This window comes from Protomyctophum parallelum (assembly GCF_964188405.1).
Source record: "Protomyctophum parallelum genome assembly, chromosome: 3".
NCBI classification, from domain to species: Eukaryota; Metazoa; Chordata; class Actinopteri; order Myctophiformes; family Myctophidae; genus Protomyctophum; species Protomyctophum parallelum.
In genome coordinates, this window is record NC_139698.1 from 25121629 (window position 1) to 25146439 (window position 24811).

Below are 24811 nucleotides of genomic sequence, written 5' to 3' on the forward strand. Positions count from 1 at the left end.
TTTATTTTTATCCACCCTCTCCTCATTTCTTTTACCTTTTGAGTGCTCGGATCGCCGCCTTTTCTTTAGTATTGCACTGGTAAGATTTGTAGTCGTATAGTAGGAGTGTGTGTTCTAACTTTTGCTGCGATACCCTTTCTTTATAATGGAAAGTTGTTTCCTTCATTGGGTGCTGTGTTTGTTTGTTCCTTCCCTATAAGTGCGCTGATAAACGGCTGTGCCGAACACTTCATTCCGGGAACCTGGCGCAAGTAGATAAGTCTTCTTCCTGCACAAGAAGCATTTCTGCCTTCCATAATCCCGTCTATCCATTGATTAGACTGTGCCTTCCATTTATTTGACTTGTTCCGTGTTCCTTTCTGCTCTACTGTCTCTTTCCCTATTCTAACTTCCTTACATTGAGTATAAATGGTGAAAGCTTGCACAAAAAACTATTTCACCCAATCTTTTCCAACTGTTTTATCATCCACACCTCTTACAAGTTGATTCTGAATCCGATTCTGATCGAGGGCGTCTCTGGAGAGAGAATACACAGCCATCGTCTTCTCTACGACTTGCAGCACCGTCTATATTCTACTCTTTTTTCCCCCCACTTTGTTAACAAACTTTAATTCACCGTCATTCAAAGTACCCTCTTGTGTTCCTCCTTGTGTTGCGGCCAGGGGGGCAGTCAGACAGATGTTTTGTGAAGCCACTATGGAAATCGGGATTTCCTGAAAGTTCATATAATGGCCTGTTGTGGCGCTGTCATTGGGCCCAAAAAAACCCATAGCCCCATAGAAGTCCATGTATTTGGGCCCAACTTCACCTAGACTGTATTACCTTAATAAACATGGTCATGAATACTTTCTGCTTCCAGTCACTAGTTTAAAGTCTCATTTCTAATGTCATAATATTCTTTTTGGAAAATTATGGTCCCATTTATTAAAAGAATTACCATAAAGACGCGTATGTTCTGAGGGGCGTGGCTACCGTTACAGTATATGATCGGGATTCCCCACCCACTCGAGTCAAAATAAAAACCAACGAAGAAGAAGGGGGGAAGTCCCCCCTCGTTGTCAATGGGCCAGCTGGGCCCAAACGGATCTAGAAAGATGGCGACTTACAATACAAGGACTGACAGGCTTCATTTTACGTTCATGTTAGACCCGGGGAACGCTTTGTCCATATTTTTTACAGTCTATGGTTGCGGCGTACGAGCCAGTTGTAACACTGGGGTTTAAACAGCAGAGAGGGCCCGTTGTGTTGTGTTCTGTTCTGTAAAGGCTCCGCTGTCATTAAGCTGACAATAGCTGCAGGACCGAGCTCACTAACACAAGCCACATGTGGACTAGCATGCACACATTAAGACAGATCACGCACACACGCACGCACACAGTATGCACGATCATACATGTATACATGTATGTGTGCAAGCATAAAATATGTATGTGTATACTGTAAACATGCACTTACATACATTTGAAACACAGACAGACACCAAGAGAACAGCAGTGCCAGATGTTGGAGTTGACATATAACCAGTTCTATCTGACAGGAGATACAGGCGAGAGGAGATAGAGTAAGCCTGTGTGTGTGCCTGTGTGTGTGCGTGCGTGTGTACGTGCGTGCGTGCGTGCGTGAGTGTGCGCATAGAGGGCAGTAAGAGGTTGCGGGTTCTTTAATAAGTCTGCTAGAGCCTGGGTAACCCACTAATCCTCCAGGGAGTACACAGTGACCTTGCACAGCGCTGGAACAGGGCAGAACATTGCACTGCCTATAGCTTCAGTTTATTTAACCACAAATCTCTCTGACCTCCACAGTGACTTTCCGGCACTTACTTCCTACACGCTTTTTGTCTCCCGTGTACGAACACTTCAAACAGCACTGAACAAACAAAGTGTAACAACCTCAAAGGAATGACCGGAAAGGCAGATTTAGCAGTTTGTATCCAGAATACAAACTCGCACAGAAAACTTTTGAGGATGTTTAAAAAAAGAACCTGTGTTCCAATGGCTCTAATGTAGCCATTTAGTCACTCTTGTTAATACTTTCATTGATTAAAAATGTATAAAACCCATAGACATACTTAAGGCTGATCTACAATCTGGTAGATTGGCTATTATGAATTAATTATGAAGAAAAGACACACAAAAATATGTCGTTTTCTGCCGGACAGCGACAGTATACAGCAGTGTTGTTCCGGGAACTGCATGTACTGTACCCTAGTACTCTCCCTTTCTGTGCCTTGCCTACTAATCCGTCTTAAGCATAGACTGTACAATGAACGCACAAAGGGACCATTTTGAATTGAAATCCGTCATCTTTGAACTTCTGGTCCCGAAATGAGACCGGAAAACGACTGCTATTGACTGCAACCGCAGCGAGGGCGGGCCTTCGGTAGAAGCCACAGAAACATACCCTACTTTATCTTTGAGCCATCTCAAGAAACTAATGGGACCATCATTTACCAAACGCATATTCGATCACTATTATCATCAAGGGTAATTAACACGAGGTCCTTATGTTGAATAGGTCTACAGTACAAACACCTGTAATAACAAGGTACAAGTATCGTAGGCAGGTGAAATAATGTGTCTCCTTGTAAAATAAATCTCACCAGAAGCGCACGCTCAGAATCACAAACACAATTCATGTGCTTGTGAACAAAAGTGTAAGCCTTTCACTGCCATGGGGTTAAAAGGACCCACTTGGGAGAGAGATTAGAGGCAAGTTAAGGAACAATATCAACAGCCAATGGAGTGTAGAGTGACTACAATTATCAAGCAATAGCAGTTATTACGGTGCAAGCTATTCTAGCTATTCCAAAAGCTTTCCAACCAATCATAACTAATTACAATTATTCCCGAAGGCAATTAAAATGAGTCCCGTGTGGCAATCTATGCTTACGCACGCACTATATTAAAGTCAAGTCTTTTGAGAGACAAGAGCTCAAAGGTCAGGTTTCTTCTTGGGAGCTACAGTAGATTAGAGGCAGGTTAAGGGAAGCCAGACCTGCAGAGCCAAGAGCCAGAGTGAGGTTCAGGTTCCTTGCCCTGCATTTTCTTGATCGTACGTGTGTGTGTGTGTGTGTGTGTGTGTGTGTGTGTGTGTGTGTGTGTGTGTGTGTGTGTGTGTGTGTGTGTGTGTGTGTGTTTATGTGTGTGTGTGTGTGTGTGTGTGTGTGTGTGTGTGTGTGTGTGTGTGTGTGTGTGTGTGTGTGTGCAGTGTGCACGCACACGCACGTGCAAGTGACGTATCCGTTCTGCCAGGACCAGCATGAGGGCACATGTCAGCCAAGATTAGTGTGAGAAAAGCGTTAGGGGGAAAAGGCAGGAAAAACAGGATCAAGTTTGGGAAATAACACAGAGGCAGAGGAAGGTTATCTGGAACCATTGTAACCACTTCAGCCCTTACTTAGAGTGCGTTACTTTCGTAACCCTGGTTCTCTGACAATATTTCATAGTTGGTCAAGCGATTTGTCGCGCGGCGGAAATAGCCAGTAGATATGCTATTTATTTTTAAATGTTCGCCTCTAAGTGACATGCCAAAAAAATGAAACACCAGGCTCACACTCTCTACCAGTGAGGTGTACACGACCACACTGAGTAGGGTGAATGCACGGAAGGCTGCGGGCCCTGACGGCATTCCTCATGGTCGTGTATTGAGGTTGAGGGCATGATGCACTGAGCAGCTGGCAGGAGTTTTCTGTGATATATTCAACCTCTCTCTCTCTGTCTCAGGCAGTCATTCCTGTCTACCATCGTGCCAGTACCAAAGCATCCCACAGCGACATGCTTGAATGACTCCATCCTGACACTGAACACCGGCGTACCACAGGGCTGTGTGCTTAGCCCTCTCCTCTGCTCCCTCTTCATCTTTGACTGCGTTCCGGTGCATGGCTCCAACACCGTTATCAAGTTTGCGGATGACACCGCGGTGGTAGGCCTGATTAGGAACAACAACGAGTCGGCCTACAGAGAGGAGGTCCAGCATCTGGCGGCAATAATCTGGCTCTCAACACCACGAAGACCAAGGAGCTAATTGTGGACTATAGGAGAACTAACCGCTGTGACCACACTCCGATCCACATCAACGGGGCGGTGGTGGAGCGGGTGTCAAGTTCCTGGGTGTTCACCTCTCTGAGGACCTCTCATGGGCTCTCAACTGCTCCACCCTGTTCAAGAAGGCGCAGCAGCGTCTATACTTCCTAAGGAGACTGAGGAAGGCTCACCTTGATCCCCGGATTCTGGTGAACTTTTATGTTATGGCTTATGGCTTGTGTGGGTGGGTGTGTATATATATATCTTCATGCATTTTGTTCCTCTCATAATCTCTCAATAATTTATACTTCATTGCTTATTTTTCTATTTATTTTTCTTATTTATTATATACTACTGTACATACTGTACATTCTGTATATTCAACAACAAGTGTATTTATTCCCATTACTGCATTACTGTATTGCACTCTGGCTACACGCCACTATTAATTTCATTGTCAAAGTATTTTTATACTATGTAGAGTGACAATAAATCTAATCTAAAAAAGTGCTAGCTGTGAAATGCTGGGGATGAAATAAAGACAATGAGCAGCACAGACACAGAGGAAAACTAGAAAAAGTGCCCTTCCGGGCACAGGTCTCCACCAGGTTATCCACAGATCCGTGCAGTTAGAGGTAAAAACACTTTTCGGCCAGTTATAGCGCCACCTTGAGGCTGAGTTGAAATTGTTCATGTGGCATTTCGTCCTCGGCCTAGTGGGAATGTGGGTGCACAATTTCACGGAAATCACGCGATGTGTTGATGATTTGCAGCATTTTGTTTGAAACTGAGCACTCCTGTGAACTTTGGAAGCCAATCTTAACCAATCAGGATGGAGTCTGATAAATCTGAAAGACCCGTTTCGTTGAATGGCTCTAGAGAGACTGTGTACCAATTTGCGTGATGTTTGGACAAAATCTGTAGGTGTACTGTGCAAAAACTTGTTTTGCACAAAGCGGCCTCCTGGTGGCGCTATAACAGGCCGTTCTGGAAAGTTTGGGGCAGAGGTTCATGGTTGGCATCCAGGGAGTGTGTGTGCAAAATATGGCATCGAAAAACTTGTTTTGCACAAAGCGGCCTCCTGGTGGCGCTATAACAGGCCGTTGTGGAAAGTTTGGGGCAGAGGTTCATGGTTGGGATCCAGGGAGTGTGTGTGCAAAATATGGCATCGACCAGGTTAACGGTGGCCGAGATTAGCTGTTCACGGACACACACACACACGGACACACACACACACACGCGGACGGACGGAGTGCAAAACATACTCTCCCCACATGCCTTCGGCCTGGTGGAGACAATAAAGCTGGCAGAAGGCATCCGATGGCTTGGCTGCAGCATTGCACGATTATAATTTGGTGAAAAAATGAAAAAAATGACTGCTGGGATATCTAGGAGCATGTTTTGGGGACGTTGGAAGGTGGAACCCATTCAAAACCTCAATAAAGACACTTGAGGCCTGTCAGATATTACGCATCACTTGAAAATGAAATGTGACTGAATTAATTCACTGCAGAATAAGGGGTATGTACTGTATGTAAACGGTGCGGGCTGTCTCCTCCCACGCCCTAAACCAACATTCCACGGTCGTCTCTGATGAGACGACCCGGGCGTGATTCAAACTGTGTTTTCTCGCGTTAATAATCTATCTGTGTTGCTTCACATGCTAACCCCAGAAACCACACGGATGCACAAACAGGCTGTGATGCAACTTAGTGGCATGCCGAGCAGCCCTGGAGAGCACCAGATGCAGAGTCCCCCGGGGAAAAACAACGGCAAATGAAAAAAAACAATTAAATGGTTTTGGGGAACGACGAGAGAGATTCCAGACAGAATGGCCGTTGGCCTCACCACATGGAGACGGATGGAGGAGAAGATATCACAGCTATTGTTAAGAGAGACCGCTGAACAAGCCCAACTTTGTCAGCCATGTCAACTTTGTCAGGTCATTGCAAGGTCCGTTGGCACTACTTCAGTGAAAGGCATCAATTTCTGTTTTGTTTCTGGCCAATATACTGATAATGGAGACACAAAAACATATTGATCTTTTGGGGCAAAGATATCTCTCTCTCACGCACACGCGCACGCACACGTACACCCCTCTCACTCTCTCGCTTTACCTGCATGGTGTGAAAGACACGTGTCCTTTCAAAGTGGAACTCGATGTCCACGCTGCCTTGCCCGAGGGCTTCCCGGCTCCAGCCCAGGTAGTCGTACCCGGGCCAGACCCTCAGCTCCGTGGTCTGCGTGAAGTCATCTCCTCCCAGGACCCCGTCACACAGCTGTCCCAGGCCTCCAAACTGCGTCCTGAACATAATTATAGATGAATATGGGTGAATAGAACACATCAGACACACAGTACAGTATGTCGTTGCTGCTGGGCAGAAAGCTCTGAACTCAGGAGGGGAGAATTTTGTTGATGCTTTGTCAGATTCAGGGTAATAATGTAATTCTAGCAAATGTCTATGCTCCAAATGTCGAGGACCCCTCATTCTTTGGTGTCCTTGAGAGGATGTTAGGTGAAATGGGGGAGTATCCCATCTTGCTGGGTTCGGATATTAATGAAGTTATGGATAGTGTTCTAGATCGTAGTTCTGCGTTGGTCCGTTCATCCAGGGCACAGGTTGCATTAAAGGACATGACGAAGGAGATGGGCCTGATAGATATTTGGCACATACAGAACCCAACAGCAAGAGACTACACTTATTATAGCCCCCGTCATGGCTCATTTAGCAGAATTGATTACTTATTAGTATCACAATCATTAGTATCATCTGTACTCTCAACGGATATTGGCAACAGAATCATCTCTGACCACAGTCCAATTTACTTGAACATAACATCGATTCGCAAACCTGAAAGATCAACCAGGTGGAGACTCAATTCTATTCTATGATTATTAAATATTAAAAGCAGTTTTAAAATGCATGTTATTTGCGCTTTAAAACTATTGATAGGTTCTCATCCATATCAGGCTATAAGATAAATTGGTCAAAATATGAGGCCCTACCACTTCATACTGTCCTAAATCATTGTTTCAGGCGGGCTCATTTGACTGGCCTAAAAAGGGCATAAAGTATTTAGGCATAGTCTTCCCTTCTAAATTGGACGAGTTAGTAAAAACGAACTTTGAACCGCTCCTGGATAAAATACGGACTGATGTAGAACGATGGTCTCCTTTGTTTCTTTCTATGTGGGGTAAGGCAAACATTATTAAGATGAACTGTGCTCCGAGACTCAACTATCTGCTACAGGCCCTCCCAGTTAAGATTCCATTACATTATTTCAAACAATTTGACCAAATTTGTAATAAGTTCTTATGGAACAACAAACGTCCAAGAATGAGCTTAAAAAAACTGCAGAAGCCGGTGGATAAAGGGGGTCTGGGTATACCCAATCTCTTGCTCTACCACTATGCGTTCACCATGAGGCATAATTATGGTACAATGGTCCCTTCCACCGGAAAGGGGCCCCGCCGTGGTTTAGTCTTGAGAGCGCACTTTGTGCTCCTCTGACGCCTATTGAATGTCTCACAACTAAACTGGACTCAATTAGCAAATCACACCCGATTATGTCTCACATTCACTGGGTCTGGGGGAAAATAGCTCGTATGTTTAAGTTCAATCCCCATCTCCATTGGTCAGCTGGCATCTGGCAAAATCCCAAACTTTGTATAGGTAAAAAGCCCTTCCTCTGGGACCCATGGTATCGACGGGGTGTAAAGATTTTGGGAGACCTATACCAAGAAAACAATTTGAAATCATTTGAAGAATTAAAAACAGAATTTGGCCTACCACATAATCACTTCTGGCAGTACTTACAACTGAGACACCTATTGGAGAAAACCTTTGGTTCTCTCACATCACCCCCCCCTAAAATTGACACAGTGGAGAGTATTTTTAAAATATTCGGATTGGGACATCTACATACTTCTACATACTATGCCATGTTGCTAGATGCATCTGACCAGTGTAAATACACACCCAAGTTGCCATGGGAAAGGGATTTAGGGATTACAATATCAGATGGTGACTGGGCTAGAATTCTTAGGAATGGAAGGAAAATGTCAAGAGAACTACGTACAAGGTTGATTCAATTCAAAATTATAAATAGATTATATTGGACACCATCGAGACTGTTTAGGGTCGGCTTGACTGATGGTCCTGAATGCTGGAGGTGTCAGGATAGAGACGGTACACTTGTACACATGCTTTGGGGCTGTTCCAAAATTCAAGAATATTGGACTGCTATACATGAAAGACTGGAGAGAATAGCGGGCCTACACATTCCTTTTTCACCCAGTCTGTTCATTCTGGGGGATCCTGCCACATTGAGGCACGTTGCTCCTCCTTTAGCTGAATGGATACAAACGGCCATCATGTCAGGTAGGAGGCTGTTGGTCAAGGACTGGAAGGCCCCATCTGCACCTGCACCGTCCCTTTGGGACGCCTCCATGGGACTATTGGCCGCATACGAGCGACTGTCATACAGGCTGCTCAATAGACTGGACGACTATGACTCAAAATGGGGCTTTTACCATATGCATGTATCAGGACTCTGAATAGTTTCTAGCTCTGAGTGAGCTCTGAACGGGCTGCAACGTTGGAAAAATATATTGAAGAAATGTCTGGAATTGGGGCTGAGGTGGACTGCGGGATATTTCTGTGCATCTGTAGTATTGTATTGTTTTGTTTTGTTTTATTTTGTTATGTGTTTATGTTTTGTTTTTTGTGCATCTGTAGTATTGTATTGTTGTATTGTATTGTTTTGTGTATTTCTTTGGTTGTCTCTTGTCAATGTTTTATACATATGGAAGAAAATAAATAAAGTACAAATCATTAAAAAAAAAAAGAAAAAAGAAAAGAAAGCTCTGAACTCTTTCTTTTCCGTAAATTAATGTGCTACATGTGATCATACTGCAGCGTCGGACAAAAGAACAAACATCCCACCGTGTGAAGTGAGGGGCGCTCTTATCATCCTAGATCATCTCATTCCGGCTAAACACAATTTGCGTCCTCACTTTTGTCTTCAATGTTTGTGATTACACAAACACTCAAAACTGAGCCGTGCCAGATAAGAAGGGGCACAGGGGTGTAAAATAGCTAAAATACTTGAAAATGTTTGGACACTTTCACATGCCCAAAATAGGAATGCCAGGTTTAAAGTGTTTAATCAGTGGAGCATAATAGAAGGCTGCCATGTTTTTCACCGGCGCAGGTTTCACAGTTTATATTTAAAAAAATAATAATCAGAAAATCCTTATATTACATGCCCAATAGTTACAATTCACAATATCAGAATTAAATGAAAACTGAGGAGTGTGTATACCTCTAGCTAGGAAGTAGCTATAGTCATTGGCCACTACTAGTTAGCTAACTTCTGCAGCAGCCTGGGTGGGAGCAACTGCAGTTTTTACCTTTTTTTTTTTTGTGCAAGTATGCCCCTTTGAAGAAAACCTCTTCAGATATATCGTAGCGTTGCATAAAAGCCACTATACCCTTGAGGGCTGAGGCCATTCTTTATTGCTATTATGGGTACTCTGGTGGTGCCGGCAGTGCTTGATTGTGACTTTACTGTAACACCGCTGTGCCCATGAGCACAGTAAACAATTCCATCCCTCACTGCGATGCTGTTTCTATAACATGTCATTGTCTATGAGCTGAGTATGCAAGAACATACAAACAATGTAAGCTTCTGTACACACAGTTTGTTGACTATGACATTCACTGGAGCACATGCATCAACATACTAGGACACACTGGAGCACATGCATCAACATACTAGGACAGCAAACTAAGCAAACAAACACACACACACACACACACACACACACACACACACACACACACACACACACACACACACACACACACACACACACACACACACACACACACACACACACACACACACACACACACACACACACACACACACACACACACACACACACACACACACACAGGTCGGCGACGGCGGTGGCTCAGGGGTAGAGTGCCTGGATGGTAACCGTAAGGTTGCCAGTTCGAACCCGGGCTCGAACCCGGGCTCCCCCAGAGTTACTGTCGAAGTGTCCTTGGGCAAGACACTGAACCCCTAATTGCTCCCGATGTGCTAGTTGGTGCCTTGCATGGTTTCCGCTGCCATCGGTGTATGAATGTGTGTGTGAATGGGTGAATGTAATGCACAATCTCTGTAAAGCGCCTTGGATAAAGGCGCTATATAAATTTTACCATTTACCACACACACACACACACACACACACACACACACACACACACACTCACACACACACACACACACACACACACACACAGTGCAGGAACATACAATAAATGTCCTCCTTTCTCTCTCTTTCTTTTTTCAGATTCCACATGTATTTGTCTCTCCCTAGACAAATACTTACATATTTTACAGATAAAGTAACAAAACAGGGACTCCAAAAGGGGCCCCCCCAGAGTACACAATACACACACACACACACACGTGTGCGCACACACACACATGCACGCACACAAAGACATACATCTGGGTTGCGTCTAAAAGCGTTAGCTCACCGGCTAACAAAACATTTCAGGCCCATTAAGCAGACCCATGTGAGTATGCCCCCCGCCCCGCCCCACATACACAAACCTCTCCAACCTGCCTTTATCCCCCTCCCTGGACAATATGGCCAGGAAACCAAGCATAACTCCCTTGACGAATGATAGAAATTCCTGTTTCATTGTGTTGGGACACTGAAACAAACTTGGAGGGGGATAATGTTCGTTGGCTACGGGAGGCGTCCTGCTTCAGCAGTAACAGATGTATTCATAAGAGGAACAGCACTGTGACTGTGATTCGGGCAGAATTTCAATCATCTCAACACAAGATGTTTTCCCGGCCACTTGTGGAGAGGGAGTGCTCCGTCACGCATAAATGATTGCCAACAAGCAGTGTTTTGCGATATGCAAAAAACCAAGACATTTCCATTAGGCATGTAACGACTCACGATACGATTCGTATCACGACATGAGGTTAGATTCTTTTATTTCAATGAATCGATTCATATCGTCGGGATTAATGTCGATATATATCGATATACGATATATCGCTACATGCCTAATTTCCATAGATTTCCATGAAAACACAAGGACACCGTCACTGACCGGGTCAGTGGCTGACGGTGGGACACGGTAACGGGACGTCCCTCGGACATAATGTACATACTTAGCAATATGAAATATTCACTCCTCATACAACGACCAGAGCGTGTGAGACGAATGCGAGGAGCCACTTCTTCTTAAATAAACAGGGAACTTGTGAATTATCTCTGACCCTTAAACAGCCGGTGTGTGTGTGTGTGTGTGTGTGTGCATGCGTGGGGGACATCCTGTAAGAGGAGACCGTGGAACGAGACACGGATGATGTGACTATAGGGAAAACGAGGATGACTTAAAACGGACACCGCCTGTTGTTTTTATCGCATTGGGGCCCTGTTAGACATACAGAGATCCATAATTTACTTAACGTGGACGATTGCAAAATTACACACTTTTTAACAGCTAAAAAAGACAAAACATTGTTGAACTTAACCACCTGAACGACAGCATCCGAATTCCGAATAGAGGGTGTGCGCGTGACATCATCATCAAACCCGGAAATTATGCAGGAAAAAAACGACTTTCTGGCCTTGACAGCCCATGGATCCTTTCTGATTGCATTTATTATATTATGAGGCAGGAGAAATTTGCCTGGGGAAATTAAGTAATTCTAATGTTGAAGTGCCCTTGAGCCTGTGGTTGTCCTGGGCAGCTCCCAGGGCCAGGTGTGAATACGAACACACACGCACGCACAGGCACAGACGCACACACACACACAGAAGTCCATGAAGTTGTTTGATCATGTACAGTCCACGTATCTTACCCTTGCTCCGTGCTCCCATCATACGTAGAGTCGTTCAGGTAGACCGGCATGCCGGACAGGTGCATCACATGACCTACTGGAGCTGCGTAGGCCTTTAACCCATCTGAGAGAGAGAGACAGAGACAGATAGACAGAGAGAGAGAGAGACAGAGAGAGAGAGACAGAGACAGAGAAGCAGACAGACAGAGACAGAAACAGAGACAGAGAGAGAGACAGAGAGACAGATAGAGAGAGACAGAGACAGAGAGGCAGACAGACAGAGACAGAGAGAGAGAGAGACAGACAGACACAGAGAGAGAGAGAGAGAGAGAGAGAGAGAGAGAGAGAGAGAGAGAGAGAGAGAGAGAGAGAGAGAGACAGAGACAGAGACAGAGACAGAGACAGAGACAGAGACAGACAGAGACAGAGACAGAGACAGAGACAGAGACAGAGACAGAGACAGAGACAGAGACAGAGACAGAGACAGAGACAGAGACAGAGACAGAGACAGAGACAGAGAGAGACAGAGACAGAGACAGAGACAGAGAGATAGAGACAGAGACAGAGAGACAGAGAGAGAGATAGAGACAGAGAGAGAGAGAGAGAGACAGAGAGAGAGAGAGATAGAGAGAGATAGAGAGAGAGCGACAGAGAGAGAGAGATAGAGACAGAGAGAGAGACAGAGAGAGAGATAGAGACAGAGAGAGAGAGACAGAGACAGACAGAAATAAGCAGGAACAGATAGGGGGGGGGAGGACATACCAAGACAGTGAGAAAGAGACAGATTATAACCGTTTATTTTCCACCTGATTGCTTCAAGCATAACAAACCTGTAGCCGTCTACATATATAGTCCAAGGAATAACATTCAAGAGCGAAACCCCCTCAGGGTGCAAGTGAAACATTTCAATTCCTTTTCACTTCTCATTTATTATTATACGATTACGGCTCGTACTGTAAGCTGCACCCAACGACCACAATTACTGTTCACAGTGTGTGAGAGGCCGCAGCTGGGTTTTACAGTAACGTAGTAAAACAAACAGAGGGGCCCTGGGCTCAGGCCCTGTGGTGCTCCAGCCACCATTACTGGGTGAAACTGAGACCGCTGTGCTCCGCCGTAGCGCTAATCAGCCCTCTCCCTCGGCTCTGAGACTGCGTCAGCGACACTCGGTGCGCTCCGCTGCTCTGCTACATACAATAAACACGGCTGGGTGTAGGATTTAGTGTGTGTGTGTGTGTGTGAGTGAGAGTACTGTCCATGTATGCAACAGTGCACACACACACACAGATTGTGTGTGTGTGTGTGTTTGTGTGTATGTAGGGGGGGTGAAGGGGGTGGTTATGGGAGTTGGGGACTCATTCCCCACTCTGTATTGCACAATGATTAGTCTCTCAAGACAGACTGTTGGGGGCCGCTGTTTTCCCGAATATTTGACGATGGGATTCGTCAGATTGCACAATGATAAACACCACATGAGACGGTGTCAGCCTTCATATTTGATACAATACGACGCAAACGCCGCATGGCATTCCACGGTGTCTGCATATTCTACATGTTACACAGTCCTACGAAAACCGCGTCGCCTTACAAACCCACATGATGAGGCAGTGTTCCGAGAAGATGGACCCCACCCCACCCCCCCCCCCCCCCCCTGCAGAGAGACACAGCATCAGCGATGGTTGTGATTTACAGGCGGCTCGCGGTGGCCTATGGGAGGACGACGGGGTTTGTAGGAGGTATAAGGCAGGTCATAAATCTTTGCCGTCGGGTTGAGACCTCATAATGTGCAAAAATGAAAGAAAAAAAATTCCGGCCCCACACACAGGCCCCGTATCCACAGGGGTTGAACCCGCTTCGATTGTTTTTTCCACCCCGTCTAATTTTGAACCAATTGAATTGGCTCAGATCCCTAAAAGTTGGTTCGGAACTAAAAGTGGGAACCAAAGTGGGTGTGTCACTGTTCAGGTTGGAAGATGCAGATGTGATATAAGTCATTGAGGGTGAATTTCGATAGACGGAGAACATAAAAAAAAATAAAGAACGGAACAAGTTCTAGAACCAAAGTTTAGCACAGTTTTCTGTGTTGTCACTGCTGTTGTAAGGTAATGGGTGAGACATATGCAATGTCGGGGGGGGGGTGGTACTCACATTGAAAATAATGGACAGAAACAGTAAGAGCAAGCAGGTCTGAATCGGCCAAGGCTAAACTGTGATTGAGTGGTGAGGACCCGAGTCAGTTCTGCCAAGGCCCCGTGCCATTCTATCCACTTATATCGCTTCTAAACTCCCCCAGGCTGGCGTGCGGCCGGCTGGCGTAGCCGTCTGGGCACCTTGGCTGGTAATCCAGTCTGGCAGTGTGCCGCGGGTTCGACTCCCGATCCCAACGGCCTTTACTGCATGTCAAACCCCCCCCACCCCCATCTCGCTCCCCATTTCCTGTCAGCCTACTGTCACCCTATCCCTCTATAAAAATAAATAAATAAAAAGGCAAAACCCACAAAAGAATATCTTTAAAAAAAACCTCCCCAGGCTTTCTTTCTGAGAAACCATGTCAAGGCTCTGATGTTACACAGACAGACAGGCACACACACACACACACACACACACACACACACACACACACACACGAATGCAGTACAGAAACATCCATTAGATTTAATCCATTATAGAAAATAATTTATCCCTATTTTGGGCATGTATAGGTGAAAAGTTTCAAAAACTTTCAGAAATTGTGAATATAGTAAGACATACATACATTTTTAAATAAAAGACAGCCATTCCCATAAACTAAGGACATGCATAAATAATGAGAGACAGAGCCAGTCTCCTTGTCTTTATCGCACGAGCACACACACACACACACACACACACACACACACACACACACACACACACACACACACACACACACACACACACACACACACACACACACACACACACACACACACACACACACACACACACACACACACACACACACACACACACACACACACACACTCTGAGCTGAGCTGAGTGAACTCAGTGGCCTGCCCTAGCAGAGTGTTGAGAATTGAGATGTGATTTGTCACGCTATGATCCCCTGATTAATCTCCACAACACAAACATTTTTTAATTTGCATCTCTCTCTCTCTCTCATGCACACACACATAATATAACGGTACTACATATTCATACACACACCACCGCCTGTGGTGTGTGTATGAATTGAACCATTTAATCGCACATGCACACGCACACACACACACACACACACACACACACACACACACACACACACACACACACACACACACACACACACACACACTTACCATTCCAGACGCAGCCATAGAGCTCCACGCGGAGACACACACTCATGACGCGGTCGGCCAGAGGGTAGAACCGCACCATGCGCGCCACGATGGGAGGGCCCAGGTCCTTCAGCACCACGTCATACGTGTTCTCGTTACCAGAGACCACCTGGGTGACAGAGATGGTATTAGTATGTATATCTGCACTCTGACAAGCATGTGTTCTATACTGTGCTGCCACCAACACTTGGGATGTTACCAAAAGCCGTTATTAATCCATTCCGGGGCGGGAACCTCATTTGTCACGATTTAAAAAAAATAGCAGATCTACAAGCTCATAGCGCGGCACCTAGATCTGCTATTTTTTTTCCAATAGCTAAAGTATAATATAACATAATGCTTAAAACACAGAAAGGGGTTACCGTCCTGAATGGCTTAAGTGCTGCAGTATAATTTTTTTAAATAAAGTATAAACAGCTGCTTATGGGCAGAACATTGATAGCTACTTCCGTTTAAGGCTATGGTTTAAAATAAATTCACAGTGAAATGTGTGAGAGGGTGCACGCACATACAGGCATGTGATATTACGGAGGGGGGGGGGGGGCTGACATGATAGCAATGCGGGGAATGCAATTTTCATCCATGGATGTTTGGACTCTCTAGAATCTAAGCCATTCGTGTGTTTATCTTTTGAATCCAATATATTTCAGAAATGATCCAATAATGCTCCACCTGGAGCAGTGAGTGGGAAGAATGCGTGCGTGCGTGCGTGTGTGTGTGTGTGTGTGTGTGTGTGTGTGTGTGTGTGTGTGTGTGTGTGTGTGTGTGTGTGTGTGTGTGTGTGTGTGTGTGTGTGTGTGTGTGTGTGTGTGTGTGTCTGTCTTAGGTTGAATTAACTTCAGAAAAGTTGAGTTGACAGAACTTTTCTCTCCTGTGCAGTCTCATAGGTAATTAAAGCAAAGATGAGATGGGATTAGATAATGATTTCCATAATATAGATCACTGATTTTATCTTATAATTTATCTTTTGAATCCAATATATTTCAGAAATGATCCAATAATGTTCCACCTGGAGCAGTGAGTGGGTAAAATGCAAGTCACATACAAGAATCGGAGAGCGTGCGAGTGTGTGTGTGTGTGTGTGTGTGCGTGTGTGTGTGCGTGCGTGTGCATCTTAGCTTGAATTAACTTGAGTTGACAGAACTTTTTTTTAATTAAAGCAAAGATGAGATGGGATTAGATAAATGATGAGTTCCATTATATAGATCAAAGATCACACATTTTATCTCATCTCCTATCCCGCTTAACACCAATTCCTTGGAATAAATCAATTTTCAAAGGATGGTCTGTTTATCTCGTCTATTACATCGTGTAATGTCATGTCTAACTAACATCATAGGGCTCTCTATGACATGTAACCGAGCTACTCGGGTATATTTCTGAAACCCCACAAAACCAATTCCCATGATTGGTCCCCTGCAGTCCTGATAATCAAGGCTCTGATTGCCAGTGTAATCTCATTTGAATAATGCATGTACTGTAAGTCTAAAAACAGCTAAACTGAGGGAAAACATGAACATGAAGAAATGTCTTTCGGTCCCACCTCCTGTGACCAGCGGTCCTTCCAGGTGATCCATTTGGTGCCGTCTCTGGAGTAACGGAGGCGGTAGCTGCGGGCAAACTCGCGCCCGTGTCCGTCCGCGTGGCGGCCCTGGGTGCCCACCAGGGACAGGAAGTGGAGCGTGTGCAAATCCACCTAGCAGGAACACACACACACACACACACACAGTGGAAACATTACAATCATTAAAGCCACGGTTCCCAAAGTGGGGTCCGGGGACCCCCAGGGGTCCTTGAGGGAGTTCCAGGGGGTCCCCCACGTAAATGATAGTTCCATTTGTACACTCTCAGAGTTAAATTAACATTGTTTTGACAATATAAATTGGGGTCGCAGAGAGAGAAAATAGCATTAAATGGGGGTCCGTGGACTAACTGGGGCTGCTTGAAATTAAAATCTTCTCTTATGGGACATCCCTGGCACATCTTTTCAAATGGGGGTCCGCAGGCTAATAAATGTCAATTTAGGGGTCCTTGACATGAAAAGAATAGCCTGAAAACACCCGGGCACCCAAGCACCACCACTTTTGTCACTCAATGTGTTCAGAATAACATTGGAATTCAATTTGGACTGATTTAGAATAACTGTTGCTGTCTTTGTGTTAAACACTAGTATACCTGAAGATACTCTGACGCGCCTGGATAGACCGACGCTGCCGGACACCACGCCCCGTCACCCTCTCCTGTACTCAACCTGAGAGAGAGAGAGAGACAAAATGACACCGAAAAGTTTAATGCAGACAAAGAAGAGCGAATACGGGGTAGAGTGCAGAGAGAAGATGAGAAAGAGGGAGGTAGAAGAAATATAGCAAAAGAGTGAAAGAAAGAGAGAGCCAATTGTATGACAGACAGAATAGAGAAATCACAGAGGTTTGAGGTTGGTTACTCGGCATGCTACACTAGTAACCTCACTTCAACTGCTGCACAATGAAGATCAATCTTTCTCGACAATCACAGTTCCTCAACCTTGCCATGACCACACACTCACACACCAGTAAAAGACCACACACACACAGGCACTATGGATGTACAGTAAACTTAAAAACCAGTAAGACGCCTGAGGGTGAGAAGCGACCTCGCCCTAAAGGGTGATGTCTTGAGTGTACCAGGGTTTGATGAGGGCCCAGGTAGGGCGCGACTGCACCAATAACTTTGGGGCAGGCCCGTCTAGTTTAAATGGACAGGTATCAGTCAAAAGGGAGACATCGGAGAGGAAGGATCAACATAATTATGGAATGTCAGAACAGGTCAGCTCCATATATGGACATCTAAGGGTTTGAGGTCAGATGTAGAGTCGCTGGCCAATACTGATGACATCAGGGATTTCCATATATGGGCTTAATACTGATGACAGCAGGGATTTCCATACATCAGGGACCTCCATCCCTGATGATGTCACGTGATGTCCTGGGGTGACCAACCAACCAAACAACTGACTGACGGGAAATGCATGATTTCATAGTAACTGCGACTTGCGGTCGCAATTACGATTCTCACACACACTCACACTCACACACACAGACATCTATCTCACTGTGACCGCACTCAATCCAGTCTCAGTAAAAAGAACTCTGTCCAAACTCACACCACAAACCGGCCACATAAACACACCACAGAGAAGAGTGCCACTTGCTGTCGGATCAATCGTCAAGGCAGTCTGCCCGGGACGTGCGCCACACACCACAACCACTCCACACACAGACCTCATCACTGCTGTCCAAACTTAACAGCACCAGAACAAATTGGTCACACGTACTGGCGTGACTTTCATCTGGCTTAAGTCTGAATGTCACTGACATAATCGGAGAGATCACTGTAGCCAGAAGAACCCGCGAGACAACATCAACGGTCAGATTGACGGTTAACCGAAGATACACTTCCCCCCTTTTTTGTAATTTGTCCTTTATTGAGACAGATTAGCAGTAAAAGCTGAAAGGGGAGACAGAGCGCCGGAAAAATGGTACCAGTGGGATTAGATGCTAAGCCAGGAAGGCGCACGTGGGGCTCAAAAAACAGCACGGGAGAGGAGGAGGGAGGGGGGTCTTAAGTGCTAATGTTTGAGCACACTTATTCTATAAAACGATTTCCTGGCAGGGTCACCCTGGCGGCTCTGTCAGTTTGGTTGTGTACTGTACAGTTAGTGCGTTTATTAAATCATCATGCCGAGTATCATCTGCACTTAATATGATAGCCTGCCCTCGACATAGCTTTAGTATTTGTAATAGACAAATGAAAAAAGATTCATATAATTTATTGATGAGCAAGGCAAATAAAGGTTTAATGCAATCAGATAGGACTTTTCTGTTTGGATGTATGGCCAGAAAGTAGATTTTTGGCACTCAGTAAACGTTCCCGCATAACTTCCTGGTTTGATGATGATGTCACGCGCATACCCTCTATTGGCATATACATTTCATTTTGATTACACATAGGATGTTCAATAAAAAAGTGACCAGCACCAAGTGAACAGTTAAAAAATATTTGTGTTAGGGACAAGATGACGTAAATTGTCCCTTCATTGTCAACTGGCGTTTTTAAAACAAACATTGAACTAAAAACAAACATTAAACCTGTATATAGGAGGGCGCCCCTCAAAAAAGAGATGCTTGGGTATTCCATACTGCCTTGAACATGCTGCCTAATCAGATTCAAACACACGCTGCCTGTCATGATGTCACAAGTTCAACTCTCCTCTAACCCCTGTCCTGTCAGCAGAAATGGCCGACACAAATCATTTCTATTCCAAAGAAATCACACTCTGGGTCCGTGTGACTTCATACGGCTGGGAGGGCGAGAGATGATATCAACAAGGCGTCTCTGTGATGAAGGGAGGCTGAGAGCGAGGGGGGGAGGGGGGGTGTAATAAGGGGGAGGGAGGTGGATAATAAAGGATCCAGTCCTCCATCTATCAACCAGAGGGATTAACATTACAGACCATCAGGTCTGCCAACCAGCTTATTTTCTTACCCCCCCCCTCCCCTCACACACTTGCACCCTCCCCTCTGCTCTCTCACTTTCTCCTTTTACCCTCTACTCTCTTTGCCTTCCCTTCTACTCCCTCTCTCCAGCGTGCTGCACTTCTATCTCTCTCTCTCCCCCCTCTCCCCCCAGCGTGCTGCACTTCTATCTCTCTCTCTCCCCCCTCTCCCCCCAGCGTGCTGCACTTCTATCTCTCTCTCTCCCCCCTCTCCCCCCAGCGTGCTGCACTTCTATCTCTCTCTCTCCCCCCTCTCCCCCCAGCGTGCTGCACTTCTATCTCTCTCTCTCCCCCCTCTCCCCCCAGCTTGCTGCACTTCTATCTCTCTCTCTCCCCCCTCTCCCCCCAGCTTGCTGCACTTCTATCTCTCTTTCTCCCCCCTCTCCCCCCAGCTTGCTGCACTTCTATCTCTCTTTCTCCCCCCTCTACCCCCAGCTTGCTGCACTTCTATCTCTCTTTCTCCCCCCTCTCCCCCCAGCTTGCTGCACTTCTATCTCTCTCTCTCCCCCCCTCTCCCCCCAGCTTGCTGCACTTCTATCTCTCTTTCTCCCCCCTCTCCCCCAGCTTGCTGCACTTCTATCTCTCTTTCTCCCCCCTCTACCCCCAGCTTGCTGCACTTCTATCTCTCTTTCTCCCCCCTCTACCCCCAGCTTGCTGCACTCTCTCTCTCTCTCTCTCTCTCTCTCTCTCTCTCTCTCCTCCCTCTCTCTAGCGTGCTGCACTTCTATCTCTCCCTCTCTCTCTCTCTCTCTCTCTCCCCCCTTCTACTCCCTCTCTCTAGCGTGCTGCACTTCTATCTCTCCCTCTCTCTCTCTCTCTCTCTCTCCCCCCTTCTACTCCCTCTCTCCAGCGTGCTGCACTTCTATCTGTCCCTCTCTCTCTCTCTCTCTCTCTCTCTCTCTCTCTCTCTCTGTATTTCCTAAATACCAGCCAACTCGTTTGTGCTGCTATATTTCTTCCTCTCTCATTTCTCTCCATCTCTTTCTTTCCTTCACGTGTCTCCCTCACTGACTCTCTCTCTCTCTCTCTCCGTTCCAGGTGCTGTCATCCATCTGCTCAGCAGTGATAGGAGCAAACACTGTCCTGAGAGCCTACGGCCATGCCTCTCTCTCTCTCTCTCTCTCTCTCTCTGTAATGATCCACCTCTCATTGGTTTCCACTGTGCTCTCTCTCCAACTCACTTGGCCTCATACCTTTCTCCCCCGCTTCTCACCACCTCTGTCTCTCCTTCCAGAGAGAGGTGGAGAGCTACCTCTTCCTTCTCCATCTCCCTCGCTCTCCCTCTCTGTGTCCCTGGTGTGTCTTTAAGGAGCTAGCTCTAATAATTGTCTCCACATGTCCACAAACCCAGCCAACACACCCAGCCCAACAGGCCAATAGAGACAGCCATGTGCGCATGCTGAAAAACGCACATCTTGACTTGTGCATATACATACAGTATATGCACCATAGACTGTAAAAAATATGGACAAAGCGTTCGCCGGGTCTAACATGGACTTAAAATGAAGCCTGTTATTCCTGCACTGTAAATCGCCATCTTTCTAGATCCGTGTGGTACCAGCTGGCCATTGGCTGGCTCCGTTTTGGACCAGCTGGCCATTGGCTGCCCAGACAACGAGGCGGGACTTCCCCCCTTCTTCTCCGTTGGTTTTTATTTTGACTCGAGTGGGAGGGGAATCCCGATCATAGACTGTAACGGTAGCCACGCCCCTCAGAACATACGCGATGTTTTTTTTTCTTTATGGTCATTTTTTTAATTAATGGGACCATAATTTTCCAAAAAGAATATTATGACATTAGAAATGAGACTTTAAACTAGTGACTGGAAGAAGAAAGTATTCATGACCATGTTTATTAAGGTAATACAGTCTAGGTGAAGTTGGGCCAAAATACATGGGCCTCTATGGAGCTATGGGGCTTTTTGGGTCCAGTCCAGCGCCACAACAGGCCATTATATGAACTACCGATTTCAAATGAGGCTTCACGAAATATCTGGCTGACTGCCCCCCTGATATGCACGCAGACTCACATCACGCATCCACCGCAAAATCAGACTCCATCCCATACCGGTCCATTTTTGCAGGACTTTTTGAAAATTACAACATATGGCAGCCAAGTCTAAGGGGCTTTTAGGGCGTTTGTTTAGGGCAGCAGTTAAACAAACATTGACTGCGTGAGGTCAGTGACGATGTGGCCAATATAAATACAGTGGGCACCCCTCACTTCACACAAGTGTGATTTTTACACCTCAAAGTTAAATAAACACAGAGGACTTTACTGTGTAGACACACTTGGTCGCAGCGGGGCACTTCTCTTCGATATGGTTGATGGTTCCACATTTGTGAGCCTTCCTACCCACTCAATCTGACCTCTAGATCAGACAGCTGTAATGATATTATCTAGAGGTTTCTACAAAGACACTATCTGCTAGACGCTAATCTAATCTAATACGCTTCCAACCAATCACTTTAACTGGGTGCCAGTGGACTAGATACATGGCAGACACTTAGCTCTATCAGCCTCTGTCTCACTCACTCACTCACTTGCACGAGTGACACACACACACACACACACACACACACACACACACACACACACACACACACACACACACACACACACACACACACACACACACACACACACACACACACACACACACACAGTCACACACACACACACACACACACACACACACACACACACACACACTGCTGTCGGGCAGAAACCATATTCATTATCTCATTATCTCATGCCTGCTAGCTGCCTAGCTTTAAGTGAAAGTGGATATTCGTGTCTGTGTATATTCAACAAACTCTATTTTTTGTTTACTGAAAACAGTTTTGGACATACTGTGTACAAGGTTTCCGTTCAACAGCGACAATTGCAAGCATGTCCATGCACACAGACACGTACTTTACCGCGCACGCATGCACGCTCATAATTACCGTCCATGTTTGGCCTCAGTGGAGTCTGACCAGGCGCTGGATGCTGTGATGTCAGAGTCAGGGATGGTGCCATCCTCCATCCCAAGGGCATAACGACACTGAGCTGGAAGAGAGAGAGAGAGAGGCACAGCGCACATCTTTTATTAAGAAGGCATGCAGGTATGAAGGTATGCAGAGTGGGTGTTGTTGAGTCAGATATCAGACATCTACCCACAGTCTCATAGCTTTGAGTTCATACTTCATACTATATCATTTATAAACGTATATATCCTGTACAAGTTTAACGTGTGTTCTCATCTTAACCCATTTTGGGCGGGAACCCCTCTTGGTGTTTATAGCATTATTACTTGGTTAACGCACATTTGGCACTAATGTCTGCGGAGATGCACCAATGGCCATTTTCAGGTCTCTCCGGACATACTAGTCCACTGGCTTCGGGCTGCTCCAGGAATTTCACAGTTTTCATAAAGTCACTCCTGAGTTTTCTTGGCAGAATGCTTCGGATCTCGTTGAAAAACCGCTGCCCAAGCCCGAGTTCCGGAGCACTCTGGAAAGACTTTTCACTCAGGAGAATTGCTCTCTCTCTCTATATATATATATATATATGTTTTTACATCTTTCCCTCTATCATGACTAGTCTCCCAGTCTCTGTCACAGAAACAATATCCCCACATCACCACTGTGCTCGACTAGTCTTGGAACTGGGTAATGCTCAGTGCCTGGTTTCATCCATACACAGCACTGAGAAAGGTGGCCAATAGTTTTTTACTTCTTATTGTCTGGGTATTATTTAGGTGTCCTTGGCAATCTCCCAGTGGGCTGTACTGTGCCTTTTAGTGAGGAATGGATTCCGTCTGGCAACTCTACAATAAAGGCTTGATTGGTGGTGGTGTTCTTGTTTGCCTGTCTGATGACGGTCTCTTTGTCCCCGATAACACTTAGCTGGGCCACCAGATCTAGGAAGACTGTTGTTGGTTCCAAACTTCAATTTGAGAATGCTGGAGGCCAGTGTGCTCTTTGGAACTTCCAAGGCTGCCAAAAGGTTAATTGTATTCTTCTCCAGAGCTGTGTCTTCGCTGTCTTGTCACAATCAATCCGTCTCGCAGATCTACGGACAATATTGGCTCTGTGCATAAACACAGTCCTTTTATTTGAAAAACAAAACAAAACACTCCCTAAATTTTTTTTTTTTCTTTGTCTTTGTGTAGAATTGATGTGATTTCTTTTTTTTTATTACATTTTAAGTCTGAAAAATAACTGTGGGGAAAAAACATTGCCACTGCAGAATCTGGCGGAACAGATGTTTATTCCTCATTTATTTACTTTCATTACTACGTTCCTATTTGTAATTGTATTTTGTGTTCAGTTAATAGGCGTGCTAATGAAGCATATAGTGACTTGAACTGAATTGAAGTGAACAGAAGAGAGGGAGGGGGAGAGAGGTTGGTGAGGGAGAATTTGAGTGGGAGAAACAGAGAAAGAGTGTGAGTGTGAGTGTGTGAGAGAGAGAGAGAGAGAGAGAGAGAGAGAGAGAGAGAGAGAGAGAGAGAGAGAGAGAGAGACACACACACACACACACACACACACACACACAGGGGGATAGAAACGGGGGTAGAGGGATAGGGGAGAAAAAAAGAGACAGATTGCCCTGTTGACAGCCAGACCGGATGGAGAGGTTAGCAGCAGCAGGGGTCTCATGTGTACAAGCATGCAGATGTCCAGGGGAAACTTAATATTTCCATCAGACTGTCTGCGTCTGTGATTGGTCACACAGGGCTTTTGGTTTGTTTATGTCATCTCCACGACGACTTCCTGTGTTCACACCACATAATAACCCAGATTGACCCGCTGTGCTGGCTGAGATGTTGAGATGGGGAAATAAAAAATGCTGCTCTCTTTATTAAATTGCTCTCTTCTCATCTGTTGCCTGCAGGGCTCTCAGCAGATCAGTCTCCATGGCGGTGGGAGATACGCTGATGACAAGAGACGCAAGCCTACGTGATGGTTACCATGCTGGTGTGTGGATAAAGGGTAAGCTATTACAAGATGAGTCGAGTTTAAAGTGTGGAA

At 45.7% G+C, this 24811-nt stretch overlaps 1 protein-coding gene across 5 annotated transcripts in view; it reads right to left on the reverse strand.

The window, feature by feature from the left end:
- Positions 1-24811, reverse strand: part of ddr1 (discoidin domain receptor tyrosine kinase 1) — a 96215-nt gene that overhangs the window by 26412 nt on the left and 44992 nt on the right. For all 5 annotated transcript variants that reach the window (XM_083760659.1, XM_083760657.1, XM_083760658.1 and 2 more), the window contains exons 3-8: positions 22742-22844; positions 17435-17510; positions 16803-16955; positions 15221-15368; positions 11925-12027; positions 6140-6326 (exon numbers count right to left, since the gene is read on the reverse strand). In XM_083760659.1, the coding sequence (XP_083616785.1) occupies positions 6140-6326; positions 11925-12027; positions 15221-15368; positions 16803-16955; positions 17435-17510; positions 22742-22844 (770 nt within the window). The remainder of the gene's footprint in view (positions 1-6139; positions 6327-11924; positions 12028-15220; positions 15369-16802; positions 16956-17434; positions 17511-22741; positions 22845-24811) is intronic.